Genomic DNA, 27,590 nt, shown 5'->3' with positions numbered 1-27,590 from the left:
GTGAAAGGCGTCCGTGCTGGTCCCGAGCAGGAAGCGAGTTTGGGAGCCAGCGTGGATGACACCCAGCACAGCTGGGGGAGTGAAGTAGCAGTTTCTGCGGGACTGACCCCTAGTCAAGGGCTCAAGGGCTTTGGGGTCAGCTTGGTTTGGACCCTGCATCTGTGCGAGCTTGGGAAACTGACTTCAGCTCTTGGTGCCTCTGTTTCCTCATCACTAAGACACGGCAAGAGCAGTACCCGCCATAGGGTGTTGTGAAGACAGGGTGGGCTGACACCCGTCCAGGGCTCGTTTCAGCACCTGGGGCCCTGGAAGCACCCACAAAGGGCAGCTGTCATGATTATTACTGGGTGCCAGGTGCTGTGCAGAGCCTGTCCCCTGGCATTGGGCCAGGCCAACTGCATGCAATTGGAAAATGAGTCTGTTTCTATATTGTTCTAGCAACTCCCCAGGAAGCCCCCCAGCCTCAGCCCCTCAGCACCCTCCTCCAGTGATGTGTCCTCCCCTGGGGCCCCCGTCAGCAACCCCGACAGGTGCCCACAGAGACCCTGTGCCCATCACTGTCCTTGTGCCCCTACACCTGCCCTGGTGTCAGGATGTCTGGGGTTCAAATGCTGAGCACTTGTTAGCTGTGTGCCCTTGGGCAAATTGCTTAACTTCTTCATGCCTCGGTTTCCCCATCTGTAAAGCTTCGTGTTGAAGGATCAAATGGGTTAATCATTCTGAAGTGCTGACAGCAGTGCCCAGTGCATGGCAGGGGTCTCAGGGGCTGCTCTGACATGAATTAGGGTAAAGTTTTCATTTTGAATTATTTTAGGCCCGAGGTTTGACCCAGGAGCAGAAATCTGGCTTGGGCAGCGGCCGGGGCATGAACACTGGAGCCTATAGGAGGCATCAGGACACTCAGCACTGGTTGGCTCTTCTCTGACTGCTGTGTGACCTTGGCCAGGTCACTTGCCCTCTCAGGACCCTTGTCCATTGCTTCTCCTATAAAATGGACATGCTAGCAAGAGCAGGCCCTGCCTTCAATAATCCCTATTTCAGAGGGCTGCTACAAGGTGCAGGCCATATGGACAAAAGGCCTTTATAAAAACACAAAGCCTGGCTGGGCACGGTGGCTCACTCCTGAAATCCCAGCACTTTGGAAGGCCAGGGCAGGAAGATTGCTTGAGGCCAAGAGTTTGAGACCAGCCTGGGCAACACAGCAAGACCCCCCCATCTCTACAAAAACTAAAAAAATTAGCCAGGTGTGGTGATGCACAACTGTGGTCTCAGCTACTTGGGAAGCTGAAGTGGGATTGCTTGAGCCCAGCAGTTCGAGGTTACAGTGAGCTGTGATTGTGCCACTGCACTCCAGCCTGGGCAACAGTGAGACCTTGTTTCTTAAAAAGAAAAAAAAGATAAAACCCTATTCCCACCGGCTCTCAAAGGGTCTTTACCTTTGCTGTTGAGCACCTCATCATCCTCGCAGTCCATGGTGGAAGACTTGGGATTGTCTTTGTCGCAGTTCACCAGCAAGATGGCGCCTTGTCCGCCAGGGCCCCAGGTCCAGGTGCTCTGTAGAGAGAAGGGACGCGTGGGGCCCGCGTGGATCCCTCCGACTCGTGGGAGAAGCGCAGCCAACCTTCCCTACCATGTCTTTAGCCGGTACAGTTTACACGTCTTGCTCCCGCATCAGATAACGCTTTGGTCCCAAGAGTGGGTTTTTGCCTTTCGCTCCAAAAGTCATAACCAAATTCCCCCCAAAATACAATTCATCCATTTAAAACAAGGAGCCCAGGACAAACTGATTTTAACAGCTTTTAAGAAATGTTGGATTAACAAACCAAATGGAACTGCATATGTACGTCTAGATTCTAATCTAAATGGTTACTATTATGCGAACTCTTAATTACTCACTCACCAAAGTGTGGGCGCTATTCTTAGCAGCCAATTACTATCTACCCAAAGATTAAAGCAAATTAAGTGGCCCCACCCTCTAGGCATCTAATGGTGGTGACGCCTCCGTTTCAAGAAGAGCGTTTGCCTCCGGGGAATGGCTGCATTTTGGGAGGGACATAAGGGACGGATTCCACTCTCAGAGTCGTAATTCTTCCCCCCACTTTGGACTGACCCCAGAGGGATCTTGACCTTCGCACAGTTAACACCGCATACGCGAGACAGACCGCCGTTCGCGCGGTCACCGCAAGGGGGCGCCCTAGGAGAAGCCGGCGGGACTACCGCAAGGCGTTTGGGGCGTAGGTCAAGGCTGAGCCGCACCTGATCCTTCGCAGCTCTGGTCGGCTTCACTTTGCCGGTGCGGGTGATGTCTGCGCACAGGGAGATTTCTGAAATCCCGCATGTAAGAGAAGAAGGTTGGTGAGGGTTCGGGGCGGGGGCACCAGGTGGGCAGGGCCTGTCCCCAGGAGACCGCCCCAAGGGCCGAGCCCCTCCCTTTACTCGGGGGAGACGCAGGTTCGAGACACCTGTCTCCCAGGCCCCCAAGAAGTCTGGCTGCGATTCAGACCGCAGGGCTGGGCTTTGACCACACCTGCTCTCCTTCCCGGCCCACGCCTGTGATGCCAACGGGACCCTGCGTGTCCTCACACAGAATCCTAGCCACCCCAGTGGGAGGGTCACCCCAATGCCAGGCTCCCGAAGGACTCTGGCCCCAGCTCCAGCCCTCAGTGACCTCCGGGTGGGGGACACCGCGGTCACGCAGCCCCACCCTGCTCTTCATTACGTGTGCTGTGACTGCATCCAGGGACAAATAGTGGCCTCAGATACCCTGCTCTGTCCAAATGGCGAGGCCGAGAAAGCACACACTTGTTTGTAAATCCTTCCTCCCTCATCAGCGTATGTGTAGCGTGGATCCGTGTGCCCCACAGCATGAAGAGTGGCCCGCGTCCCACATGCAATTGACCCGGATGACCTTTTAACATATCCACAGCTACATATTAGTGTAGGGCCAGGACAGCATCGTCCTTTAGTGGCCCCGATTTCTCAGCTCCTTCATTAACCAGTTGCACGAGTTTGGACAAGTCTGTTTACCTCTTCTGCCTCAATTTCCCCATCTGTAAAATGGGATGATAATAATAGTACCAATTTCATTGATTGTTGTAAGGATTAAATGTAAAGTCTTAGCACAGTGCCTGGCAATAGAGTAAGTGCTGTTAATATAATATTATTATTTAAATATGTATTAATGAAAAATCCATTAATGAAACCTGAAGATTTCACATGCTATTTGTATATTTAATACATATTAAAATAACAATAGTGTATTGTTTAAAATGTGATCAAGTTAAAAATGGATTTTATTTAAGGAAGAATATTAAATAAATATAAATATAGGTGGATCATTGATATCGCAAAAATGGTGAAGATGAGATATAAATAATGAAATTTGGGGATGCTGTCTATATTATCGTATAAGACAGTGTCATCATCTACTTTTTGTCATAAATATTTGAAGAATCAAAAAAGTATAGAGTGTCATAAATTGAAAATACAGGTACCCACTTCCTAACTTGAGAAATAAAATATTAAGATGTAATTAAAGCTCGCTGTAACCTTCCCCCCCCCGCCCCCATGATTATATTTCTTTGTGGTTACTGATTGGAGATAGAATATTTATGAACTACCAGACATATGGCTGGCTAGAAACTGTCCTTTATCTCTGCTCAGTTAAAATAAGCTCCAGGTATAATTTCTCCTGGAGAGACAAGTGGGGGGGTGGAGGGAGAGGGGAGAAGGCAGGGCTCCAGGATCCTGGTCATCACTTACCCACCCCGGTGAGGTAGAGCAGAGCTTGGACTGGTGGGGTCCTGAGTCCGTAGTATGAAATCCGAACCTGCAGGACAGCAGCAGAACAGTAATGACTTCTTTTAGTCATTCAACAAACATTGACTGGACCTCTGTTATATGTCAGCTCAGGGCAGGGCACTGGGGAGACCAAGATGGGCAAGAACTGGTCTGAGTTTGTAAGGAGCACCCCCAAATGATGGGAATGGAGGGGTGGCAAAAGCTCAAATGACTGATGCCACAGAAGAGGGGTCTGTGGGGTCCAGGACTGGGGAGACTCACTCTGCCTGGGGTGGGGGTGTTGGCGGCAGGGAGGGTGTCATGAAGGGGTACACTTGGAGGTAGATCTTGGAAGGGGAGCAGGGGCTCAGCAGCTGGAGGTGGGGTGGAGGAGGCATTAGAGGGAGAGAGCTGCTTATGAGCCACAGAAACTGACTCCGGCAGCAGAAGGGACCCAGAAAGGGCCTGAAGAACCAGAGCGCGGAGGGGGCAGACGCCAAGTCCCGTGGGGACCTGGGCCACAGGTGGCCTGTGTGCACCCAGGAGCTTAGGATGGGTGGTGGTCTCTTCAGGGCAGGCGCTGTGGGGATGACAAAACGACGACCCCCTCTGCCCCAGGTTCAACACGCAGGGGGAGCGCGACGATTTGACCGGGCGGCCACAGGAGGGCGGGGCGTCCCGATTGACACGTCCTCGCAAACAGGTGGTGGGGCCTTCCCCAAAGCAAAACCATAGAGCCGCCCCAGGAGCTCTTGAGGGGACATACTGAGGCCTCCGGACCAGGGAAATGCCACAGCCATTGTCGCTCTGTCTGGACGGTGGCATCAGCCTGTCTGGGCTCCCTGCCTCCCGCCTACGCCCCAATCAGTCTGCTCGCTGCGCTGCGGCCGGTGGGCTCTGCCTAAAACACAGATGCGCTCCTGTTGCTCCCTGGCTGAAAACGTTCTGTTGCCCTCAGAAAATGAGGTCCTTGCTAGCAGACCCTTTCTACTGGCTCCCTCTCTCCTTCACCGCCCTCCCCGCCTTCCTTTCTTGCCATATAGAACTTCCTCAGTGTCCCCATCATGTGTCCCACACTTTCCTCATCCAGAGCGTGCACACGGGCCACCGCCTCTGCGCAGAGCTCTCTCTCCTCTCTCCCTCTCTTAGGCGGGTCATTCGTGCCATCCTCAGCTTGCCACTTCCTCCAGGACATTTTCCCCGACCACGTCCTCCACAGCCTGCCTGGACACTCCGGCTCTGTGTCCCCCCCAGGGAGGGGCCGGCGTGGCCTGTTCTGCTGGGAGCAAGTGGCCATTGGTCCCGATGTCTGCGGGAACTGCAGAGGCTCCCCGTCGAGCCCCTCTGCTGTCCAAGGGGGTGTAGCAGGTTGAATGTTGGTCCCCAAGGAGATACACCCACGTCCTAATCCCTGGAACCTGGAATCCCTGGAGTGTGACCTTATTTGGGAAAAAAGTCTCTTTGCAGATGCACGTTAAGTTGCTTGAGATGGGCCCCAAATCCAATGACAAGTGTCCTTGTAAGAGAGGCAGAGGGAGGTTTCACAGAGAAGGGGCGGAGGCAGTGTGACCACAGAGGCAGAGACTGGAGTGATGCAGCCACAAGTCCTGGGATGTGACAGCCACAAGAGGCAAGAACTGATTCACCTCTAGAGGTCCCAGAGGGAATCGGGCCCTGCTGGCGCCTCAATTTCAGACTTCGGTGCTCCAGAACCGAGAGAGAATGCAGTCCCGTGGCTTCAGGCTGGCCGTGGTAATCTGCTGTAGCAGCCACAGGAAACCGATGCAGGACCGGGGTGCACCGCTGGTGGGTGGTTGTTTACCCGAATATTATCGGATGTCTCCAGTTACAGGTCGTAAGCCCCACGAGGCTGCAACCTCATCTGTCTTATTCATTTCTGTATTCCCAGTGCCTGGCAGTGCCTGGTATGTGTTAGGTGCTTAGTAAACATTTGCTGAATGGATGAATTTAATCAGGACCCCGGCCTCCAGAAACCCTGGCAGCTCTATGTCATCTGCGAGGATGCAACGGCTCAAGCCACCCCGACCTTCTCTGGGGGAAGGAGGCTCTGCAGGGTTGGTGCTGAGGATCAAGGCAGGACACTGTCAGTAGCTGCTGCCCGGCTGATGTCCTTCCACGCTGCCACCCCAGCGACCACACTCACCTTCTGGTCATCTGTGCTACTGCTGGCAGCTTTCATTTTCAGGGTCACCTCCAGCCCAGGGTCCAGGGGCCATTTGGAGGAACCCGTGGGATTCCTCTTGGCTGGAGGGCTGTGGGCAACATCTACGGCCACTCCTGGGGATGCGCTGATGCTGAAGGACGTGCAGTCCTCAGGGGCAGAGCTGTGGAGGAGACAGAGGGACAGACACAGGGAGGAAGGGGCTGGTCCCCCACTGTTCTCCCCGACATTCCTCCTCTTCCCAACAGGTGTAAACAGCAGACACAGCCAGTGCTTACTCTGACCACGTGAGTAAGTACCATGAGATTGTCAGGAGGTGATGAGAGACACAGAAAGAGAACCCCCTGGCCTGGAGCGCGTACACTTGACCTGGAAAGATAGCAGAGGGATGTGCACACAAACACTCACGCACACACAGATGTATGCATAGAGCGATGTGCACACCCAGAGGTTTGCACTCCACCAATGTGCACACGTGGAATTGTGCACACACAAGAAACCACACTGTTTCTGGAATTGTGGCAGACCAGATACTCTGAAGGGCCTTCCTCGTACAAAACAGCTGGATCATGGATAAAATATACTTTTTAAAGCATTGCTGAGCTCATGAGAGGTAAGGAGAATCTTCAAGGACTAGCCTTCTCTGCATGCACGTGCACAGACACGCAGACACAAGCACACACGTGCACGGTGGTTAAGGTGGAGGACACCTAGACAAAGAGAAGATCTCAAAGGCATCCAGAAAAAAAGTCAGAGTGTCTATACAGGCATAGCAATTAGATTGAAAGCAGATTTGTCAATAGCAATCATGAAATCCAGAAGACAGCTGAATAATACCATCATAGTATTTTGACAAAATAACTATTAACCTAGAATTGTACAGCCCCCAAAAAGAAATTTTTCATATGAACAAAAATAGATATTTTAAAATCAACAGATTTTCACCAAAGCAACTTCTGAAGGCATAGTTTAGGAAGAAGGTATCTGATTCTATAAGCATGGTCTGAGATGCAAGAAAGAATGGTGAACAAATAAAATGGTAAATATTTTGGTAAATCTAACCATGTATACAAAAAGCCATAAAAATATCAAAATTGTGGGATAAAAAGGGGGCAGAATGTAAATTGGCATAAGGGTGATAAGATTTGTCTGAGGTCCTTGACTGAAGAGGGAATTAAGATAATGTGTGATTCTAGATTGTATAGAGTTAAACTTTTTTATGGTTAGAATACAGAAATATTCACCAAAAGAATAGAAATGGAGTTTGCAGATTGCTACACATGGGAAAAAGACAATCATAAGAAAATGAACAGAAAAACTCCATTCAAAAAAGGCAACATAGAAAAAAATTGTACAAATAAAAGTAAAAAAGGAATTGGTAAAAACCAATACAAATATATAAATAATCAAAATAAATATAAATGGATTAATATTACCAGTAAAAGAGAGTTTTAGATTAAAGAAACAAAATATAACTATATGCTATTTACAAGAAACACACCTAAAATATCAGCATCCAGAAAAGGAAAAGATTTTTTAAAAAGGAAAAAAGATACATCAAGCAAATACTAACCAAAAGAGAGCTGGGGTGGATATGTTAATACCAAAACAATAAATTATTACACAAAACACATTATTATCAATAGAGAGGACTACAAGCTAATAATGTAAGGTTTAACTCACCTAGAAGACATTCTATGATAAACTTATAAGCACCTAATAACATAGCATCAATGTCTATAAAGCAAAATTGTTAGAAGTACAGGGAGAAGTTGATAAAACTACCATCAGAGTCGAAGATTTCAACTCTTCTTTCTCAATTAACAATAGATTAAGCAGACAAAAAATTAGTAATGACATACAAGATTTTGCTAACACAATTAACAAGCTTGATTTAGTGGACATATATAGAATCCCACAACTAGAACATATATAGAATCCCACAAATATACATTTTCCCAAGCAAAGCACACACGGGTCATTAAAAAAATTGACAATGTAATTAGCCATAAAGCAAGTTTCAACGAATACTAAAAGATAGGTAATATACAGGTAGCATACTCTTTGATCATAGTGTAACTAAGTTAGAAGTCACTAACACAAAGTACATCTTTAAAAACCCCGTACCTTTTGAAATTTAAAACCAGACTTCTCAATAACCGTCAAAGGATAATTAAAAATGGAAATTAAGTAATAATGCTTAAAATACTTAAGCAATAATTAAAATACTATTTTCAAAAATTTAAAGGAGACGTAAACGTAGTGCTTCGTACCTTGAAAGTTTACATTTTTTAAAAAGGAAAGTAAAAGCTGAAAATTAAGAAAATAGAAAATATAACGTAACCTCCCCAAATAAAGAAAACAACGATGGCAAAAACTTATAAGATAGAAAGCAAGTCAATCAACAAAGCCAAAAGTTGTTTTTTGGAATAGACTAATAAAACTGACACATCTGTGGCAAGATTGACCACGGGAAAAAATATTAGGAAAGCAAAAAGAAACATCACTACAGATAAAACAGATTTTTTCTATAGATAGTTGATAAAAGGTAAACGCAACACCCAATGCAAATATCCTATATAACAGTGAAAATGTGAAATCCTCCCCTTTAAGATCAGGAGCATGGTAAGGATGCCGGCCGTCACCACATCTTTTCAACATTGGGTAGGTGGTTCTAGCCACTGCATCAAGAGGATAGTAAACACTATAAAGAATGAAAAGTAAGAAAAAAAAAACCCTGCCAATATTTGCAGACAATACAGTTGTCTGCAAACCTCAAAAGAAAAAATTAAAATTTTTTTAAAACTCAAAAAGAAATAAATTAAAAAGACAAATAGAATTTAATAAGGTGGCTAGTAGGATCAAGAGGAAAAGTTCAATTACATTTCTATATACTGGCAATAAATAGTTAGAAAACACAATTTTTAAAAACAGATTTAATTTACAATAGGAAAAAATACTGTCATATACCTAAGATAAATCTAACAAAAGATGTGTAAGACATTTATGGAGAAAATGATCAAACCTTATTGAGAGCCATTATAGAAGACCCAAGTAAATAGAAAGAAATATCACGTATACTATTAGCAAGGCTTATGGGCACAATGGTGTGAGTCCTCTCCAAATGCATTTGTATATTCAATGGAACTCCAGCGTTTGTCATGGAACTTGACAAGTTGATTTTAAAATTTACATGGAAAACCAATGGGCTAAGATAGTCAAGGTATTCAGAAGGCGAGGCACTTACTCTTCCAGGTATAAGACTTATTATTAAATATAAAGCCATGGAAATTAAGATGGGTTGTAATGGCTTGAGTCAAGACAAAAGAAGGATGAAACTTAAAAGAGATCCCACTTGATCCATGAGAGAATGGTCTTGCAGAGACCAGGGCACAGTGGAGACTGTATTATAAATGCTGAGACAATTGCTCATCCATACAGAAAATGATTAAATTGGGTAAATAATAAAAGAATTAAATTGATCCCAGCCTCACACCATACATGAAAATCAGCTCTGGGCAGATAAAGGCAGAACTTTGAATCTTTTAAAAGAGATGCAGGAGAACATCTTTATGCTCTGTCTGAAATGACACAAAACCAATGGACATGAAGGAAAAGCTTGAAAAATTCAATTAGATGAAAATAAACAACTTCTGTTCATCAGAAGACACCATAAAGTGAAAAGACAGCACAAGCTAAGGAGAAAATATATTCACAACGTAAAACTGGCAAAGGCTTAGCATGCCTTTGGGTGAGCTTGGACATGGCACCTTCCCCAGTCAAGCCTTAACATGACCACAGTTCCGCTGATACCTTGATTGTGAGAGACTTTGGGGCGGAGGACACAGCTAAGCCATACTGGGATTCTGAGCTGTAGAAACTATGAGATAATAAACGTTGTTCTGAGCCACTACGTTTTGGGGCAATTTGTTACACACCAGTAGATAACTAATACAGTGTACCAAAAGAAAGACAGGAGGGAGGGGAGCTGGGGAGAGAGAAAAAGAGAAAGAAAGAGAAAGGAAGGAAGGGAGAGAGGAAAGAGAAAAAGAAAGAAGAAAGAGGGTGGGCACAGTGGCTCACTCCTGTAATCCTAGCACTCTGGGAGGCTGAGGCGGAAGGATCGCTTGAGGTCAGGAGTTCGAGACCAGCCTGAGCAAGAGTGAGACCCTGTCTCTACCAAAAATAGGAAATAATTAGCTGGGCATGGTGGTGCACATCCGTTGTCCCAGCTACTCAGGAGGCTGGAGCAGGAGGATCACTTGAGCCCAGGAGTTTGAGGTTGTAGTGAAGTTTCAAGATGATGCCACTGCACTCTAGCCAGGGTGACAGAGGAAGACTCTGTCCTAAAAAAAAAAAAAAAAAAAAAAAAAAAAAAAAAGAGAGAGAGAGAGAGAGAAAGGAAGGAAGAAAGAAAGAAAAAAGAAAAGAAAGACATAAATTGCCTAGAAGAAAATTAATCTTACCACTTAGAGACAATCACTAACATTTTGATATTTATCTTTTAGGAGATAAAATTTTGACATAAGCTTTGAAGAACCAAAGAGATCTGAAGAAGATGAAAAGGAGAATTCTTTCCCCCCTGACTTTATCTCGTCTGCTGCTCACCCTGGCGCGGACCCTCATCCCAGGCCCATGAAGTCAACTCCAAATTCTCAGGCCGCAGTGATCATCTAGAGAGCATTTATTCCGCTCCAGGCACGGTTCAGGTTCTTTTCATAAATGAACTCATTCAGTTCTCACCACCAGCCTATAAGGTAGGTACTGTCATCATCTCCGTTTTACAGATGAGGAAACCGAGACACCTCGGCAGGAGGGGCAGTCAGAGAAGATCTGGTGATGGAAGCAGAGGCTGGGGCTGGAGTGACGCTGTTGCTGGGAGGGGCTACGAGCCAAGGAATGCAGGTGGCTTCTAGAAGCCACAAAAGGCAGGAACTGTGTTCTCCACTAGAGCCTCCGGGAGGAACACAGCCCTGCCGACACCTCCGTTTAGGACCGTGAGACCCATTTTTGGACTTCTGATCTCCAGAACTGTAAGGCGACAAATCTGCGCTGTTTGAAGTCATTAAGTTTGTGGCAATTTGTTACGGCAGCAACGGGAAACCGATACACGCCCCGTCTCTGCGCGTCGCTCGCCCGAACTTAGGCAAACCCTGCCCTCTCGGGGATGCCCTGGCTGGGCTGGACAAGTGGCAGGTAGTCAGGGAAACACTGGAACCAAAATCAGTGTCCTCAAGAAAAAAAGAAGCAGGTGGCATGTTTTAGTACAGTAAAAAAAAATAAAAATAAAAAAGTCCAAATGCCAATTTTTGCCGTATTGCTAGCATACGAGCAGCAAAAGGTGAAAATATAAAAATGTTTATTCACACATCAGACAGAAAGAGTCGCTGCCAGTCATCAAGACATCAGTTCACAATCAGTACTCACACACTCTCCCCTCCTCCGTTTAGGAATTCAGCATTTAAAATTTCTGTCACCCTCAGTGACATTTCAGGCTTGGCACCTTCCCCTGTCCTGCCGGTGTTGCCCAAGCTGACTTTCACATGCCTGCGCTTGCAGCAGGTGACCAGCTAGTCACCTGCCTCAATGTGGCCATTAAGCTCTGTTCTCACAATCACCCTGTGGGCGGGGTATGGTCATTTTTATTTTACAGGTGAGAAAACTGAGGTTCAGGGAGGCAAAGTGACTTGCCCAGGTTGCGGGCTGCTAACGGCGGGTCCGGGTCTGCGGACAGCCCAGCCCGATGCCGTTTCCACCAGGCCATGGTTGCCTCATTCTCAGCGTTTGCCACCCTCTGCTGTGCCCAGCTACCGGCACGTCCTGAAGACCAGCAGTTCTCCAAGTCTGGTCCTCGGAACGGCAGCATCAGCGTCGCCTGGGAATCTGTTAGAAATGCAGATTCTCGGGCTTCCCCCGGACCTACTGAGTTGGAAACTCTAGTGGGGGGGGGGGGCAGCAGTCTGTGTTTAGCATGCTTCCAGATGATTCTGACGCACACTCAGGTGTGGGAACCACTGCCATAGAGATGCCAATATGCGTTTGTGGCATTACCCTGATTTTGAGTAGAATCTGAGGGCCCCTGAATGGTGCACGGGGCAGAATGAGTAAGGCGTTGTGCCTGTGTGTGCCTTATTGTTGCTATCTTCCTAGGAGGAGAAGCCACAGAGGTAGGTGGAATTGTTCCAGGATCTGCAGACTTGCCGAGCCAGAGAAGAGGACACCCAAGTTTCTCACTCGAGAGATGAAGAGGTGATGAAGCTGAAGGTGGGGCAGAGAGGTTCAGAGTGTTCAGGTCAACAGAAGTTGGGATCAATATAGTGGATAATAGGGAGCTAGAGTAGGTTCTGGAGGAAGGGAGTGACACAATCACAATGATGTCAGTGGAAGTGGAGGCTCAGAACTGCATGGAAAAAGCTTGGAACTGGGAGATGGGAGGTGAGGAGGTGGTCTTGAAAGCCCCTTGAATAAGTTAGGGCTGTCACGTGGCCACACAGCTCAGGAATGGCGGAGCTGGGATCCCAACCAGGATCTGCTTCTGCCCAACACCCAGCTGAAACACACCCCTCCCCCACCATCAGGAGCCAGTAGGGGGAGAGGGCAGGGGTGTTACTGGGCTAACAGGAAAGTGGGGAGGGTAGGCTTGTCCCCAGGGTGAGGAAAGGGCAGGCGGCCAGGCTGGGCTTGTTTTCAGCCATCCAGGAGGGGTCAGGGAGGCACCTAGGCCCAGGTGACAGGTGCAGCCCCGAGGCTGTGAGGTCACCGAGGGTGGGGACTGAGGGTTGGAGGAGGAGTCCCTGAATGGGAACCCAGCTTATGACTGGGGATTTTCACCTGAAAATGAAAGGAAGAATTCATGGGAAAAGGGTGTGGCCCACAGCAGGCATCGATTTCTGGAAAGTTCTCTTTTTCTCTTCTCCTTCTCCCTCTCCCATTGAATTCACACCACAGTCTTTGACCAAAGGAGGCAGTGGAGGGTCCTTCCTGAAGGATCATGGAAACAGGACGGGCCATGCCCAGTGGCCTGAGATGCGGGCACGGCCCTGGTAAGGGAAGGTAATGGCCGACGTCGGGACGGTCGGATATTTCTGTTGGTGTGCCTCTCTCCCTCTCCCCTCTCTCTCACTCTTCTCTCTCTCTCCCCTCTCTCTTTTTCTCTCTCTCCTCTCTCTCTCCCCTCTCTCTTTTTCTCTCTCTTCTCTCTCTCTCCCCTCTCTCTTTCTCTCTTGTGTCCTTCCCCATCTCTTGTTGCAAAAAGATTTCAAGATAATGAGTGCTTAGAACGTACCAGGCACTATGGCGGGCACAGATGAATAGGACGCTTCCGGTGCTCAATTTTCTTTCATTCATTCAACAAACACTTAGAGAGCACCTGCTCTACTTGCTGTGTGCCAGGTGCCGTCCTCCCTTGAAACGCGCACTCACTCACTCATTCAGTTCCCCAATCAGCACGCTCGCTCTCCTCCCACTACGTGCCCGACTTTGTGCTGGGGACCAAGGAGGACAAGCTGGAGGATCCGGGGTCCCACTGTGGGCTCCCCAGGCCCTCCCTGACAAGGACACCCTTCTCTGTCTGCCGAACTGAAATCGCGGGTGTCCCTGCCTGTCCCTTCAGCTCTCGCGGTGGTGTCCCACTGCTCCCAGGCTGGTCCCCACGCTGGGAGGGGAGCACAGGCCTGGGCCTGGGCCTGGGCCTGGGCGCTGACTCCCCGTGTTGGGGGGATCACCAGGGCCAGTGTGGGCGGAGTGACGAACTCCGCTGTACCCGCGGCACGGAGGCCCTGTGTCTGCACCAGCCCGCCGTCCACCGCACGTGCTTGTGGTTCCGCACTCAGGCGTCACCAGCCCGTCTGAGCGGTTCTGAATCAGACGCTGTCCCCGCAGGCCTGAGGCGCCGTGGCTCAGCTGCCCACGGAAACCTGGCCCAGGCCCCCGGAGCAGCAGGCAGCCTCTAAGGGATGGAGGGGGCGATGACCTTGGGCGGCTTCTGACAGGCTGCCTGACCTTGGCCTGGCCACGGACCTCGCCTGGGTCTGGGTTTCCTCCTCTGCGAGAGGGGAACAAGGTCTCCCTGCCTCCTGGGTGGTCGTGAGGTTCCGAGCACCGGCCCGTGGCTGCGTGCTCAGTGCTGGGTGGCCGGTAATAGTAACAGCGAATGGGACGTCACTCAGCCCGTGCCCAGGGCAGGGCTCCCGGCCAAGGGCTTCCCCGCGGCACCCATGCCCATCTGCTCGGTGCCTCCGTTCATCATGCACCTGCTACCCGGCAGAACCGGAACTCAGGAAAGGCCCTTGTTTCTTTGCCAGGGCCCGGAGGCTCACTCCCTTGGCTCTCCGTGCTGCCGTTTGCCTTCATTCTGGCAACGCCTCGGCGATGAGCCAGGCCTCCCCAGCCACCTGGGCACCGTGGCTGGAGGATGGGGACAGGAGCGGGCCACGCCTTGTATTTGGTACAATAGGAAAATGAAGAAGGGGCTCAAAGAGCAATGGGGAGACCGAGGCTTGGGGCCAAGGAGCATGTGGGACGTGGACCAATGTGCTGAGTCTGCCCTGGCTCCCTCTGCTCGCGAGGCGCAGGGAGAAGGCCACACACCGGTGGGTCTGACACCTTTACAGCCACTGACTCCAGGCTTCACAGCCACCCTCTCTGCCAGAGGGGGAAACTGAGGCCCAGAGAGGCAAGACCCAGCTGCGAAGCGGCACCACTGGGATTCAACTCTAGGATATGACTTTCCTTTAGCTGCTTTCCAGATGCTCTCAGCTACTAAACAGGGAACTTTCATAAACATCTGGTTGTTTTGCCGTGTGTATGTCGTAAGATGTGTGTGTTGTCATGAGATAATCCAGAGCTGGACCTTCTTGTAACTTCCGACACCCTCTGTAGAGCCCCAGATGGTGACATCATTCCTCCAGCGCCAGCATCCAACATCTCTTATCAACGACCCCCGGTGGGACCGCACCCAGGGTCTGCAGCGTCTCCCGCACGGAGGCTCGTGCAGTCCTTACTGCAGAGGGGCCTCTCTGCGGGGCACTCGGTACACATCGTACAATTTAATCTTTGCCACAACCCAGCACGGGGGTGTGAATGTTCCCACTTTACAGATGGGTAAACTGAGGCTCAGAGACACTAACAGACTTGTCCACGCTCCCTGCTGAGACCCTGGAAGGAAGAGGAGACGCCATCGATGGCGGCTTCAGAATGTCTACTGCCCTTTGTAGTTGGCACTCCCTGGCCCCCACCCATCCATTCCAGGCCGTTTCCAAATCCTTTGGATGCTGAATAAGCCCTGCCCACCAGGGAGCAGTGCCCAGTGAGGTCACCCCACAGCACTTGGAGGAGGTGGGGTGGGTTTAGGGTCAGACCTGGGTTCAAATCTCCTTGCTTTGCCACCTTTAATTTATGTGACCTTGGGTAGGTGTTTTCACCTCTGGAAGCCTCAGTTTGCTCATCTCTAAAATGGGCATGGTGATAGTGTTTACCTTGTAGGATTTCAGCGAGGATTAGAAACTGTGGGCAAAAAGGGCCTGGCACATAACAGCTGGGGTCGTGATGCCTCCCTGACCCAAGCCACAGTGTCACAGAAAGCCCTTGACAGATTTTAATATTCGTCTCAGGTCAGTGGAATTTTGTTTGGACGTAATCGATGTATTTTGTAGGGAAAGTACTTTCCGAACTCAGAATGAAAGTCCCAGGCAGAGTTTCTGACAGCAGCTCTGGAACAGGCTTCTGCAGCCCTGCGCTCTGTTCCCGACTGGGTGACCTTGCCTGTCCAGCCCCTGGGGTCTCTGAGCCTGGGGACAGAGGGCGCAGCTTGAGCAAACGGAGGCCTGGGCGTGCTGGGGGGTGTGTCAAGGAGGCAGAGCTGGTGAGGAGGGAGCGGCCCATCCCACCTGCTGTTCAGGGAAAAGCTGATGGCTGCTCGGGATGGGAGGGAGGGGCTGGCTGGGGCTGCGGCAAGGACAGGTAGGAAGTGACGAGAAGGGTCAGAACAGGGACGATGGGGAGAGAGGAGGGTCTGGGCGCCAGGCTGCCTGGGTCTGAGTCCTGGCTCCCCCACTTACTACCTGTGTGGCTTCAGGTGGTTTACTTAACCTCTGGGAGCCTCAGTTTCCCTTTCTATAAAATGGGAATATCAGCATTGCCTGCCTCATAAGGCTGTCAAATGTAGGAAGTAGGGTATAAATACTATAAGTAGTAGCCACCACTGTATGAGATGTCCAGGACCTAGAAGGATAGGGCTCAACGTCTGGCTGAGGGAGGAGGAAAGGAAGATTTTGAGGTGCCTGTGGACTCGGAGTCCCCATCCTTTCTGGGAGAAGTGGGCAGTGCCTTCCTCTCGGCCCAGCCCTAGCCAGCTCCCCGCCCACCTCTCCGAGGCCAGAACAAGCACTGGGGACCTCGATCCTCCGTCCTCGCGCTGGGCAGAGGGCTGGCCTGGGCATGGCGACAGGGCCCTGGGCTGGCTCCCGCCCCTGTCGCTTCCTCCACACCCACCACCGAGCAGCTCATCCCCAGGGGAGTCGAGGGCCTCAAATGATGCCAAGCTTTCTCTTTTTCCATTACCCCCCAACTTTTCAGTCTTCTGCCTCACCCCTGTGGCCCTGGGGAGGCCACCCTGATGTTTACTGCTGTTCCCTGGATGCTGGGATTCAGGCAGCAAGTGACGCTTTCAAGGAAATGTCCCAGATACTCCTGTGGGCCCAGCCTGGGATGGGGAAGCCAGGGGCAGCCGTGCTCTTACTGCAGCAGCAGTAATGACGCCGTGACAGTCACACGCACTCCCTGAGGGCGTTCCTCCGCCGTCTCGTTTAACCCAGAGCTTGACACGGGGCTTGGCGCACAGTAGGTACTCAAGTGGGATTTGTTGAACGAATGAACCAGGGATAGGAATATATAGGAATAGGAATGAGCCAGCACTGTGCTAAGTACCCAACTACTCTTTTCAGGTTTAATCCCTATAACAACCTTACAGAGTGGGTACTGTCCCCATTTCACAGACAAGGAAACTGAGGCTTGGTTGCCCAAGGCTGCCCAGCTAGCTAACAGCAGGGCCAAGTTTCCCGCCTCAGTCTCTCTCGTGCCAGAGCCCCTCTCATCACCCCCACACTATTACGCCCCCACCGACGGAGCCTTGGCTAAGAGGTGTGGGGTAACAGACTGCATCGTGAACCAGGTGTGGGTCAGTAAGCCCAGGTTCTAGCCTTGCTTCCAGAGCACACTTGCTGTGTGACCTTGAGCAAGTCACAGACCCTCTCTGAGCTTCTGTTGCCTTAATGATGAAAGGAAGACAGATGGCCCTGTTTGCCCCATAATGATTCATTCGTGGGTGAGGTCCCAGGGAACCTGCACTTGCACACGGCAAAGAACCCACCGCCGTGAGTCCGGCACCTCCCAGGGCTGCTGGGGTCTCGTCTCTGCGGCTGCTCCCCTGGCAGCGGCTGCAGAGCCTGGAGCCATGAGCTCCTGCACCAGCAGAACCGGCTTGCCCAGCATCACCCGACCTGCCCCCCAGCCCTGAGAAGGTCCCCCCCTCACCTGCAGACGTCGAGCTGAGTCGAGGTGCCCAGCACACACACAGCATGGGTGGGCCAGTCTGGGGCCACACGAATCACTGTCCCCTGGGCCATCGTCCAGCTAGCTCGTCCCTCGGGCTGTAGGAAGCCCCTGGGCTGGTTCCTTTATACCGCCCAGCAGAGGCCATGAGTCAGCACCTGCGGTCTGTGGCCCAGCGGCTCAGTCCCTCCCCACTCAGGTCCTCCTCTGCACCGGGGCTGCCCTTTGGACCCGCAGATGGCACTGTGGATGCCAGCACTAGTCACAAGCTGGCTCTGTCACTTTCTCGGGATGGGCTGGGTCCGAGTCTTCATATGGAAAGCCCCATCTCTCCTGGGGGCCAGGAACACCGGGATCCACCCAGCCTCACCTAACCATGCCAAACAGGGGTGTCAGAGAGGAGAAGCCAAGAAAAGCAGGGGGATTTTAGGCAAGAGGTTACAGCCCAGGCTACACATTCCAAGAGCAACGGGGTTTAGGACAAGCCTCCTCAGCTGGGCCACCCACGTGACAGCTCACCTGCCCAGGTGTTCTCTGTGCTGGGCGCCTTTCTCTGCACTTCACAGGGAGCAGCTCATTGCAACAAGCCTGTGAACTAGGTTCTACTACTATCCTCTCATTTCATCCTCATAGCAGCCTTCTGAGGTTGGTGCCATTATTATGCCCATTTTACAGAGGAAGAAACTGAGGCGCAGAGAAGTTACACAGCCAGAAAGCAGTAGATCCAGACTATGAGGTTTATTAGCTGCCTGTCTATGCGACATGTGCTTTGCAAATTTCATCACAGCTACGTATTCTGCAATTCAAGGTAGGCATCTATGGGCTCATTGTTGCAAGCCATTTTACAGAGCGAAAACCAAAGTTCAGAGAGGAAACGTGTCTTGCCCAAGGTGCCCTAGCTAGCGGGTGTCGGAGCAGAGAGGGGAAGATGGCCTTCCTGGCCTGGAAGCCGGTGTGTTCTCTGCACACTCGAGGATGCCTGCCTCTTGCTGGGGCCCCTGGGTGTCAGACCAGACAGTGCAAGTGTGGGCCACACCTGCCGTGGGGACACTCACTTGGCCACAGAGCTGTGGTTGCACCTGGGCTCTTGGTGCCGGGCTCTGCCTGCTAATAGAGTGATGGGTGGGTGGATGGACAGGTCCCAGCAGGGAGCACCCAGAGCAGGTGTGCCTGGGGATCTGGAATGAGCACAGAATGTTCCGGAGGTTGGAGATTTTGTGTATGTTTTTGTTCATTTGTTTTGGCTTTGAAACAAAGGATTTGCCTCATTAATTAAGAGCTAGGCTGTGGGGTTAGGCAGGCTTGAGTTCCAATCCTGCTTCATTCCAGCCGCCCCATGAGCTGGGTCCTATCGGACGCCCATGTATAGATGCAGCCATTAATGCTCAGAGAGGGCACGATACTCCCAAGGTCCCACAACCCCTGCCGTGGGGATCAGGACCCAGGCTACCCTCTCTAGGCACAAAGCCCACTTCTGTACCAGCGGACGACGTGGCCAAGCCCGATGATCCGATGCATCTACATGGCTACTTGCACAGAGGACGTCTTAATAAACTTAATAAACCCACTTTCTCTGGCTGGCCATACGGCTTAGAACTAGCTTGGGTTTCTAATGGAAAGTGGCAGGAGGGAGCCATCGATTGTCAGAGAGAGATGACAGTGGCTCAGGCCAGGGTGGTGGCAGTGGAGGAGGGCAGGAGGACATGTTGTGACTGTACAGCCAATAGGATCTGCAGATGGATGGGATGCAGGTGTAAAGAAAAGAGAGGCATCCGGGATGACTCCAAAGTTCAGGGCCTGCGTACCTGGCAGGGGGAGCTGCCCCCGGCCAGGCAGGGAAGGCTGGGGGAGAGCGGGAGTTGGGCAGTGGCTATGCTGAGTGTGAGTTGGTGTGGAGACGCCTTGGAGGGTGTTTGGACACACAATTCTGGAGTTCAAGCGGCAGGACCAGGATGGAAAGGACAGGCCTGTGAGATGCCAACAACCCAGCTGTCCTAGGGAGTGAGCGCGGATGGAGAAGACAGAGCCCGAGGGACGAGCCCTGGGGCCCTCCACCAGAGACCCGAGGGAGTGGAAGAGAAGCAAAGGAGAGCCATTGTCATTTGCTATTGCACAAGGGGCAAGGGAACCCAGGTTTGTGCGTGCGCACACACACACATACTTGCCTGGGGAAAGCTGCTCAGCAGCACTTGGGAAACAAAGCCTCTTTGCAGACCTGCACCTGGTCGCTCAGGACAGGTGGGCCCTGTGATGGGCAGGGCAGAGGGCAGGGGCCGAGGCAGACAGCCCTGGGGCTATTTGGGCACCACCTACACCCGCAGCTCTGGCGGCATCATGACGCAGCTGCTCCCTTACTGTCGGAGGTGGAGGCTGTGCAAGTTTTCAGTGTCACAAACCGTGCTGCTGTGCCTCCGTCGTGCCCACGTCTGTGGTTGTTCGCAGGGACTTTGCAGGTTCATCTTTGCTGCTCTTCAGTTCTCACAGAGCGTTTTGTTCTTTTCCTGAGCTTTGCCACAGCTTGTGTGAAATGTCTGTCCCCCAGATGGCCACGGGAGCAGGGCTTTGCCTGTCCTGGCTGCACCTCCGTGCCCAGACTTGAGCTAGGTGCTCACTAAACACTGGTGGCTGAATACTGAGGTCGTTTGTGTCCTTGGCACCCGGCCCAGCACTTGACCCAGGGGTGGAGTCCTTGAGGACAGTGTCCCCTGAGGATCCTTGAGAGCCTGGCCTGGCTGTTACTCTTGCTGATGGCCTTAACCCTTTCAGAGCCTGAAGGGGGCCTCTGGGGCTGGGAGGCAAGCTCTTCTCCGCAGGATCCAGGCCAGAGACCCGGAGGAAGGGGCCTCTCTTCCTGCCGCAGGGCAGAAGCGCCAGCCAGCTCACGCGGAGGAAGTGAGGCTGCTCTGACGGTTGCCCAATGCCGGTAGGCACTTGGGGCCCAGATTACTGGGCACCTGGGCTGCTGTCCCAGTGACTGGCGTGGCTAGCCTGCCCCCGGTGACTGTAATTACCTCATTCTAGGAAAAGGAATTGGGGTCAGGGAACTTGCCCAGAGCCTGGGTACAGTTCAATGCTTATCGGGAGCAGACGGCCTCGCCGTTCCTCCAGCGTTACCCGTGTGTGGATGTAGTTAAGAAGCCCCTATTGAGCTGTTCATTCAACAAACATTACTGAATCCCTCCTAAGTGCCCGGCACTCTCTGAGAGGCTGCGGCTTTGTTTACCGTGGATTTCCAAGGACCCAGGGCACTATCAGAGACCACCATCTATTAAATACCCGCTATGGGCTACACCTGTCACCAGGTCCTTGAGCTATATTATTTCTAATTCTCACCATAACACAGTGGGGCAGCAATTACAATCTCATTCCTACAGAGGAGTGAAGCACCATGTTCAAGGTCACATAGTTGCTAAGCGGGTTTCAAACCCATGCTCTGCCCTGGTGTCTGTGCCAGGCCCTTGACACGCATCACCTCTGATCCTCACAGCAACCTTAATGTCTCTCCCCATTTTCCTGATGAGGAAACTGAGTCTCAGAAGAGTTGGATAATCACCCAAGTCACAGACACGAGGAAGTGGAGACGCTTGGGCTGAATCTTGCTTGGCTTGACTCCCGAGCCTGTGCAGGCTTGTTCTACTTTACAGCTGTGCAGCTTCCCCCAGGGCAGGTCCCTTGGCTGGTGAGCACCCAAGTCCCTTCCGGCACAAAGACCCCCGGATTCTGGGTCTCTCTGATGTTATCACTTTAAGCAGAAAATTGGGAGCACGGCCAGATCATCCAGACTGGCTGAAACCGGACAAGCTCCCTCTCCTGCAGAGTGTCCATCCGGGTGCCCTGCCTGCTGTGTGTGTTGGGGGGATCCCTTCCTCCCCTCTCTGCTCGCACAGCCCTGCCCTGCCCCCCCACACCTCTCCCTTCCCTCCACTGCAGAGCCCTTCCAGGCTCTAGAAGGATTCACGGGCCCACAGGGGCAAAATCGAGACTCTAACACGTGCCAGGCCCTGCTCTACACTGTAGCCCACTCACGTGAACCATACGACAACCCGACAAGCGTCAGTCATGAGCAGCACGTCAGAGACAGAGATGGGAGACGGAATACAAATCCCCCTGCATCGAGAGCCTCCCACTCTGCTGTCTTTGAGAAAAGGAAGGGGACCCAGCCAGCTGAAGGCCAGTGCCCCTGCGTCCCTTTTCTGGAGCTGGCTCCTGCCCAACTCCTGAGCCCACATTCCTTCTCCAGCGCCCGGGATTTCCCCTGGAGACCATGACCGTGAGACTGTCAGTAATGAGAAAGCAGGGACTTTGCTCACTGCTGTTTCCCTGGTGATTAGACAGTGCCTGGCACGGAGTAGGTGCACAAGAAACACTGTATTTTATTGAGTTGAGGACACTATTTAAGATACATTTCTTGCTCCAGCACCATTTGTTGAAAAGACACTCCTTCGTTGAATTGCTTTTGCATCTTTGTCAAAAATTAGTTGGGCTTACAAGTGTGGGACTATTTTGGGTTCTCTATTCTGTTCCATTGATCTGTATCTATCCCTCCAGCAATAAAATACAGTCTTGATTCCTGTAGCTAAATGATATGTCTTGTAGTTGGGTAGACAAATTGCTCCCACATTATTCTTCTTTTTCAAAATTGTTTTAGCTATTATAGTTTCTTTGCTTTTCCATATAATTTTAGAATAAACTTGCCTATATCTACCAAAAAAAAACTCTTGCTGGGATTTTGATAATTATTTCATTAAACCTGTACATCAATCTGGGGAGGATTGACATCTTTACTATGTCGAGACTTCCCATTCATGAACATGGTATGTTTATTTATTTAGATTTTATTTGATTTCTTTCATCAGTCTTTTGTAGCTTTCAGTATGCAAATCTCATACATGTTTTGTTAGGTTTAGTGAAATACACTAAAGTATTTCACTTCTAGAGTGATTATAAATAGCATTGCATTTTGATTTCAATGTCCAAGTGTTCATTGCTAGTACATTAAAATGAAATTGATTTTTATGTGTTGCTCTTGTATTCTGTGACCTTGCTGAACTCAGTAATTAGTTCTAGGAGTTTTTTGGTAGATTCTTGGGATTTTCTATGTAGATAATCATGTCATCTGTAAATAGGGACAGTTTTATTTCTTTCTTCCTGATCTGTGTGTCTTTTATTTATTTTCTTGTCTTACTGCTTTGGCTAGAATTCCCAGTACTAGGGTGAATAACAGTGGTGAAAACAGACATCCTTATCTTATTCATAATTTTATGGGAAAAGCATTCAGTTTTTCACCATTATGTATGTTGTTAACTGTAGGCTTTTCGTAGATGCCCTTCATCAGGTTGAGGAAGTTTCCCTCTATTTCTAATTTGCTGAGAGTTTTTATCATGAATGATTATTGGATTTTTTCAAATGGGTTTCTACATCAATTGACATGATTGTGTGATTTTTCTTCTTTGGTCTGTAAATATGGTGAATTACATTGGTTTTCAAATATTGAAGCACCATTGCAATAAAATAAATAAATAAATGAAATAAAACTCACTTGGTCATGGTGTATATGGTGTATATTTCTTTTATATATTGCTGAGTTTAATTTGCTAATATTTTGTTAAGAGTTTTTATGACTATATTCATAAGTGATATTGGTCTGTAGTTTTCTTTTTTTAGTACTGTCTTTGTCTTATTTTGGTATCGGGGTAATACTCGTATCATTGAATGAGTTGGGGAGAGTTCCCATCTCTCCTGTTTATCTGTGAGAGATTGTGCGGCATTGGTGTTAATTCATCTTTAAATGTTTGGTAGAATTCTCCGGTGAAACCGTCTGGGACTAGAGATTTCTTCTGAGGGAGTTTTTAAATGATGAGTTCAATTTCTAAATAGGTATAGGGATATTCAAATTATCTATTTCATACTGGATGAGTTGTGTTAGTCTTTGCTTTTGAGGAATTGGTTCATTTTATCTAAGTTGTCAAATTTATGTGTGCAGAGTTGTTTATAATATTCCCTTATCATACTTCTGAGTTCTGCAGAGTCTGCGTCGATATTCCCTGTTACATTCCTGGTACTGGTAATTTATATCTTCTCTCTTTTTTGTCAGTCTTACTAGATGTTTCTCAATTTTGTTAACCGTTTCAAAGAAGCATATTTTTGTTTTACTGATTTTCTCTATTGTTTTTGTTTTCAATTTCATTACTTTCTGTTTTTATCTTCATTATTTCCTTCCTCTGCTTGCTTTGAGTTTCTTTTGCTCTTCTTTTTCTAGTCTCTTGAGGAGGGAGCTTAGATTATTGATGTGAGACTTTTCCTCTTTCTAATATAAGCATTTAGTACTATCTATTTCCCTCTTGGCACTGCTTTAGCTGAGCACAACAAATTTTGATATGTTGTCTTTCATTTTCACCCAGCTCAATTTTTTATTTCCCTTGAGAAATAAAAAAATATTTTATTTCTCGTGACACCTCCTTTTTGACCCATTGATTATTCTGAAGTATATTGTTTAGTTTCCAAATATTTGAAGATTTTCCTGTTATTTCCCTGTTATTGATTTCTAGTTTGATTCCACTGTGTTAGAGAACACATTCTGTTTGATTTCAATTCTTTTAAATGTGTTGAAGCTTGTTTTATGACCCGGGATATGATCTATTTGGTATGTGTTCTGTTAGCAATTGAAAAGAATATGTGTTCTGCAGTTGTTGGGTGGGGTGTTCTATAAATGTCAGTTAGATTCTGTTAGTTGAGTTCTTACATCCTTGCTATCTAGCTATCTAGTTGTTCTTTTTTTTTTTTTTTTGAGACCGGGTCTCACTCTATCACCTAGACTAGAGTGCAATGGCATGATCATAGCTCACTGCAACCTCAAACTCCCGGGCTCAAGCTCGATCCTCCTGTCTCAGCCTGTTGACTAGCTGGAACTACAGGTGCGTGTCACCATGTCTGACTAATTATTATTATTTTTTTTTGTATAGATGGAGTCTTGCTACATTGCCCAGACTGGTCTCAAACTCCTGGCCTCAAGTGATCCTCCTACCTCAGCCTCCCAAAGTGCTGGGATTACAGGCATTTATCAATTGTTGAGAGAAGTATGTGGAAGTCTCCAACTATAATTATGGATTTGTCTATTTCTCCTTTCAGCCCTATCAGGCTTTGCTCTATAGGACCTACCTGGCGTTGGTTTATAAACATGTCAGATTGCTATGCCTTCTTGGTTGACGGAACATTTTATCATTATGTCCCTCTCTGTCCCTGGTTCATTTTTTGCTCTGAAGTCTACATTATCTGATATAAATAAAATCATTTATGCTTTCTTTTGATTAATGTTTGCATTGTATATCTTTTTCCATTCTTTTAGTTTCAACCTCCTTATTTCATTATAGTTGAAGTGAGTTTCTTATAGATAGCCTATAGCTTTTTAATTCATTCTGCTAGTCTGTCTTTTAATTATTATATTTAGATCATTTATATTTAATGTAATTATTGATATATTGGGGTGTGTCTGCCATTTTGTTTTTTATTTTCTATTTGTTGTGCTTCCTGTTTTGGTTTTCTTTTTCTTGCCTTCCTGATGGTTACTTGAACATTTTTTGGAGTTTCATTTTGATTTATCTGTAGTGCCTTTGAGTGTGTTTTGGGGGGGGGGGAAGGGTGGGAATTAGCTCCACACTAGGCTCTGCTGATACCTCCCTGGCTGAGCAGGAAAGAGATGGCTTGTTACTGCCTCCACGGGGCCTCCACGGGCACTGGGCTTGGGGCAGACTTGCTGCCACCGGGTAGTGGTGGACGTCCTGACTGTCCACCTGGCCTCCTGTGAAATAGAGGAATTAGTTTTCCTATCTGAAGGAAATTGGGGTTCCCACCCCCGGGGAATTTGGGCTGCTCATCAGACCAGATGTTTTTTGACAGGGACATGAAACATGAAATGATTCTCCTCTTGCTATAGAAGAACCACTGAGCCCACGGTTTTTAGTCACTATGACAATAGGGGACTCCAAGTCCATGTCATTTGGAGGGTGACGGCTTATCTGGGTTCAAGTTATCCCCTCAGGTATTCCTTTCATTTGCTTTGAGTCTGGAATCCTCCACTGGGCTCAGGCTAACTCCTTCCAAATAATTGCTGTACCAGCTGGTTAAATTCTGAATTCCTTTCATTCTCTTCCTCTCCGGTTTGTAGTTATTTACATTTCATCCAGTTGGGTAGCGCATAGCTCAGGCACTTGTCTGGCACTGCCCGGGATTTGAACAGGGGTTTAGACGCAGACATGCTCCGTGCCCAGGGCGTTTGTCTCCACCGCGGGAGTGTTTGATGTGAAGGGCACGGAGCAGACGTGTGTGAGCGAGGCTTTCTCGGTGCTGGCAGCAACCTGTGTCTGGCGTGGCCAGCGGAGAACAAGCCCGAAATCTGCTTCCCTCCCTGGGCAAAGGAGGCTTTCCCGGTTTGGCAGGGACTCAGTCAAAGGATAAATTCCTTCTATCTTTGGGGAAAGCAACCAGCTCATCATCTGGGAGTTTGAAGAAGACTCCCCCACTCCCTGCCCCGGCAATAGTCAAGGTTCTGACCCTACCTGCTGCAGGGCACTCAAAATGCCATCGCTGCAGCTCTGCTTCCTGTTGATGGAAACCCACCAAGGAGACCTCATATTTTGTACGGTAGCATTAGTGAGTTCCACAGTCTTCTTTAACACATTCACTGCCGTGTGAGTTAGTTTCGTGCTCAGGGCCTCATGAAGCATATGAAGACTCAATTCTCTAAAACAACTTCAGTAAGTATGGCATGAGTCACAGGCAACTCAATTAGCGTGCAGTGTAAAAATTAAATCTAGCTCCGCATGAGTTGCATATAACTTATGCACAGAAAACAATGAAAAATAACAAATTTTTCATTAAATTAGAAAGGGTTGTTTTGTTTTTGAAGTTTTTGTTCTATTTTGGTAATAAAACACCATGGCCCCAGGGAAAAAAATTTTTTTTCTGGTATAGCAGTCAATGTGTTAAAAACAGTTTACAGGACATTTTCCCCTTGTACCATAAGCAGATGATAAAAATTTGAGGGAAAAAAAGGCTAGTTGAAGGAAATACAAAAGAAAAATATCCCCTGATTCTATCAGTTTTAGCACACAATTTTATTTCCTTCCATTTTTTATAGAAATTTTGATTTTATACCTTATAATTTTTTGCTCTCCTATAACTTTTATTTGTTTAAAAAATTTTTCCAGTTATTATTTCAAAACTACTAGTAACAGTACTGATTTATTTTTTTCCAGCCTTATTGAGGTATGATTCACAAATAAAAATTTTATATATTTAAAGGATACATTTTGTTATAAGTATATATTGTAAAATGATTACCACAATCAAGCTAACTAACATCAGTGACGTGTGTGTGTATCTGTGTGTGTGTATACTGAGAACACCTTAGATCTAATCTCTTAGCAAATTTCAAGTACACAATACATCAGCTATAGTCACCATGCTGTGCATGAGGTCTCCAGAACTTATTCATCTTGTAACTGGAAGTTTACACCCTTTGACCACCATCTCCCCACTTCCCCTACCTCCCAGCCCCTGGAGCCACTATTCTACTCTCTGATACTGTGAGTTCGACTTTTTTTTTTAAGGTCCTAATTATAAACGGGATCGCGCAGTTCTTGTCTTTCCGTGTGTCTGCTTTATTTTACTTAGTATAATGTCCTTCAGTTTCATCCACGCCGTATCAAATGGCAGGATTTTCTTCTTTGTAAAGACTGATATTCCTCCGTGTGTGTGTCTAGGTGGGTGTGTGTTGTGTGTGTGTATATCACAAGTTCTTTATCCAGTCATCTGCCCAGGGATGCTCGGGTTGTTTCTGTGTCTTGGCTACTGTGAATGATGCTGCAGGGAACAGAGAGTACAGACACCTCTTTGAGACAGTGATTTGATTTCCTTGGGATATATACCCAGAAGCGGGATTTCTGGATCACGTAGTTCTATTTTTAATTTGTGGAGGAGCCTGCATAGTGTTTTCCATAGCAGCTGTACCAATTTGCATTCCCACCGACAGTGGGAAGGGCTCTCTTTGCTCCGCACCCTCACCAACACTTGTTACCTT

General features: G+C 48.7%; 1 protein-coding gene across 3 annotated transcripts in view; it reads right to left on the bottom strand.

The window, feature by feature from the left end:
* Window positions 1–17,684, bottom strand: part of PADI4 (peptidyl arginine deiminase 4) — a 34,138-nt gene extending 16,454 nt beyond the window's left edge. For 2 of the 3 annotated variants that reach the window (XM_069477390.1, XM_069477391.1), the window contains exons 1-5: window positions 17,495–17,684; window positions 5,945–6,125; window positions 3,763–3,829; window positions 2,257–2,324; window positions 1,437–1,554 (exon numbers count right to left, since the gene is read on the bottom strand). In XM_069477390.1, the coding sequence (XP_069333491.1) occupies window positions 1,437–1,554; window positions 2,257–2,324; window positions 3,763–3,829; window positions 5,945–6,125; window positions 17,495–17,586 (526 nt within the window). In that variant the 5' untranslated portion in view covers window positions 17,587–17,684. Of the gene's footprint in view, window positions 1–1,436; window positions 1,555–2,256; window positions 2,325–3,762; window positions 3,830–5,944; window positions 6,126–17,494 lie in introns of those variants that run through there. The other variant, XM_069477392.1, reaches the window with a different exon arrangement.
* Window positions 17,685–27,590: the final 9,906 nt, after the last annotated feature.

This window comes from Eulemur rufifrons, chromosome 8 (genome assembly GCF_041146395.1).
Source record: "Eulemur rufifrons isolate Redbay chromosome 8, OSU_ERuf_1, whole genome shotgun sequence".
Taxonomy (NCBI): Eukaryota; Metazoa; Chordata; class Mammalia; order Primates; family Lemuridae; genus Eulemur; species Eulemur rufifrons.
The sequence above is the reverse complement of the archived record's forward strand: the minus strand, read 5'-3'. Positions and strand labels throughout refer to the sequence as shown.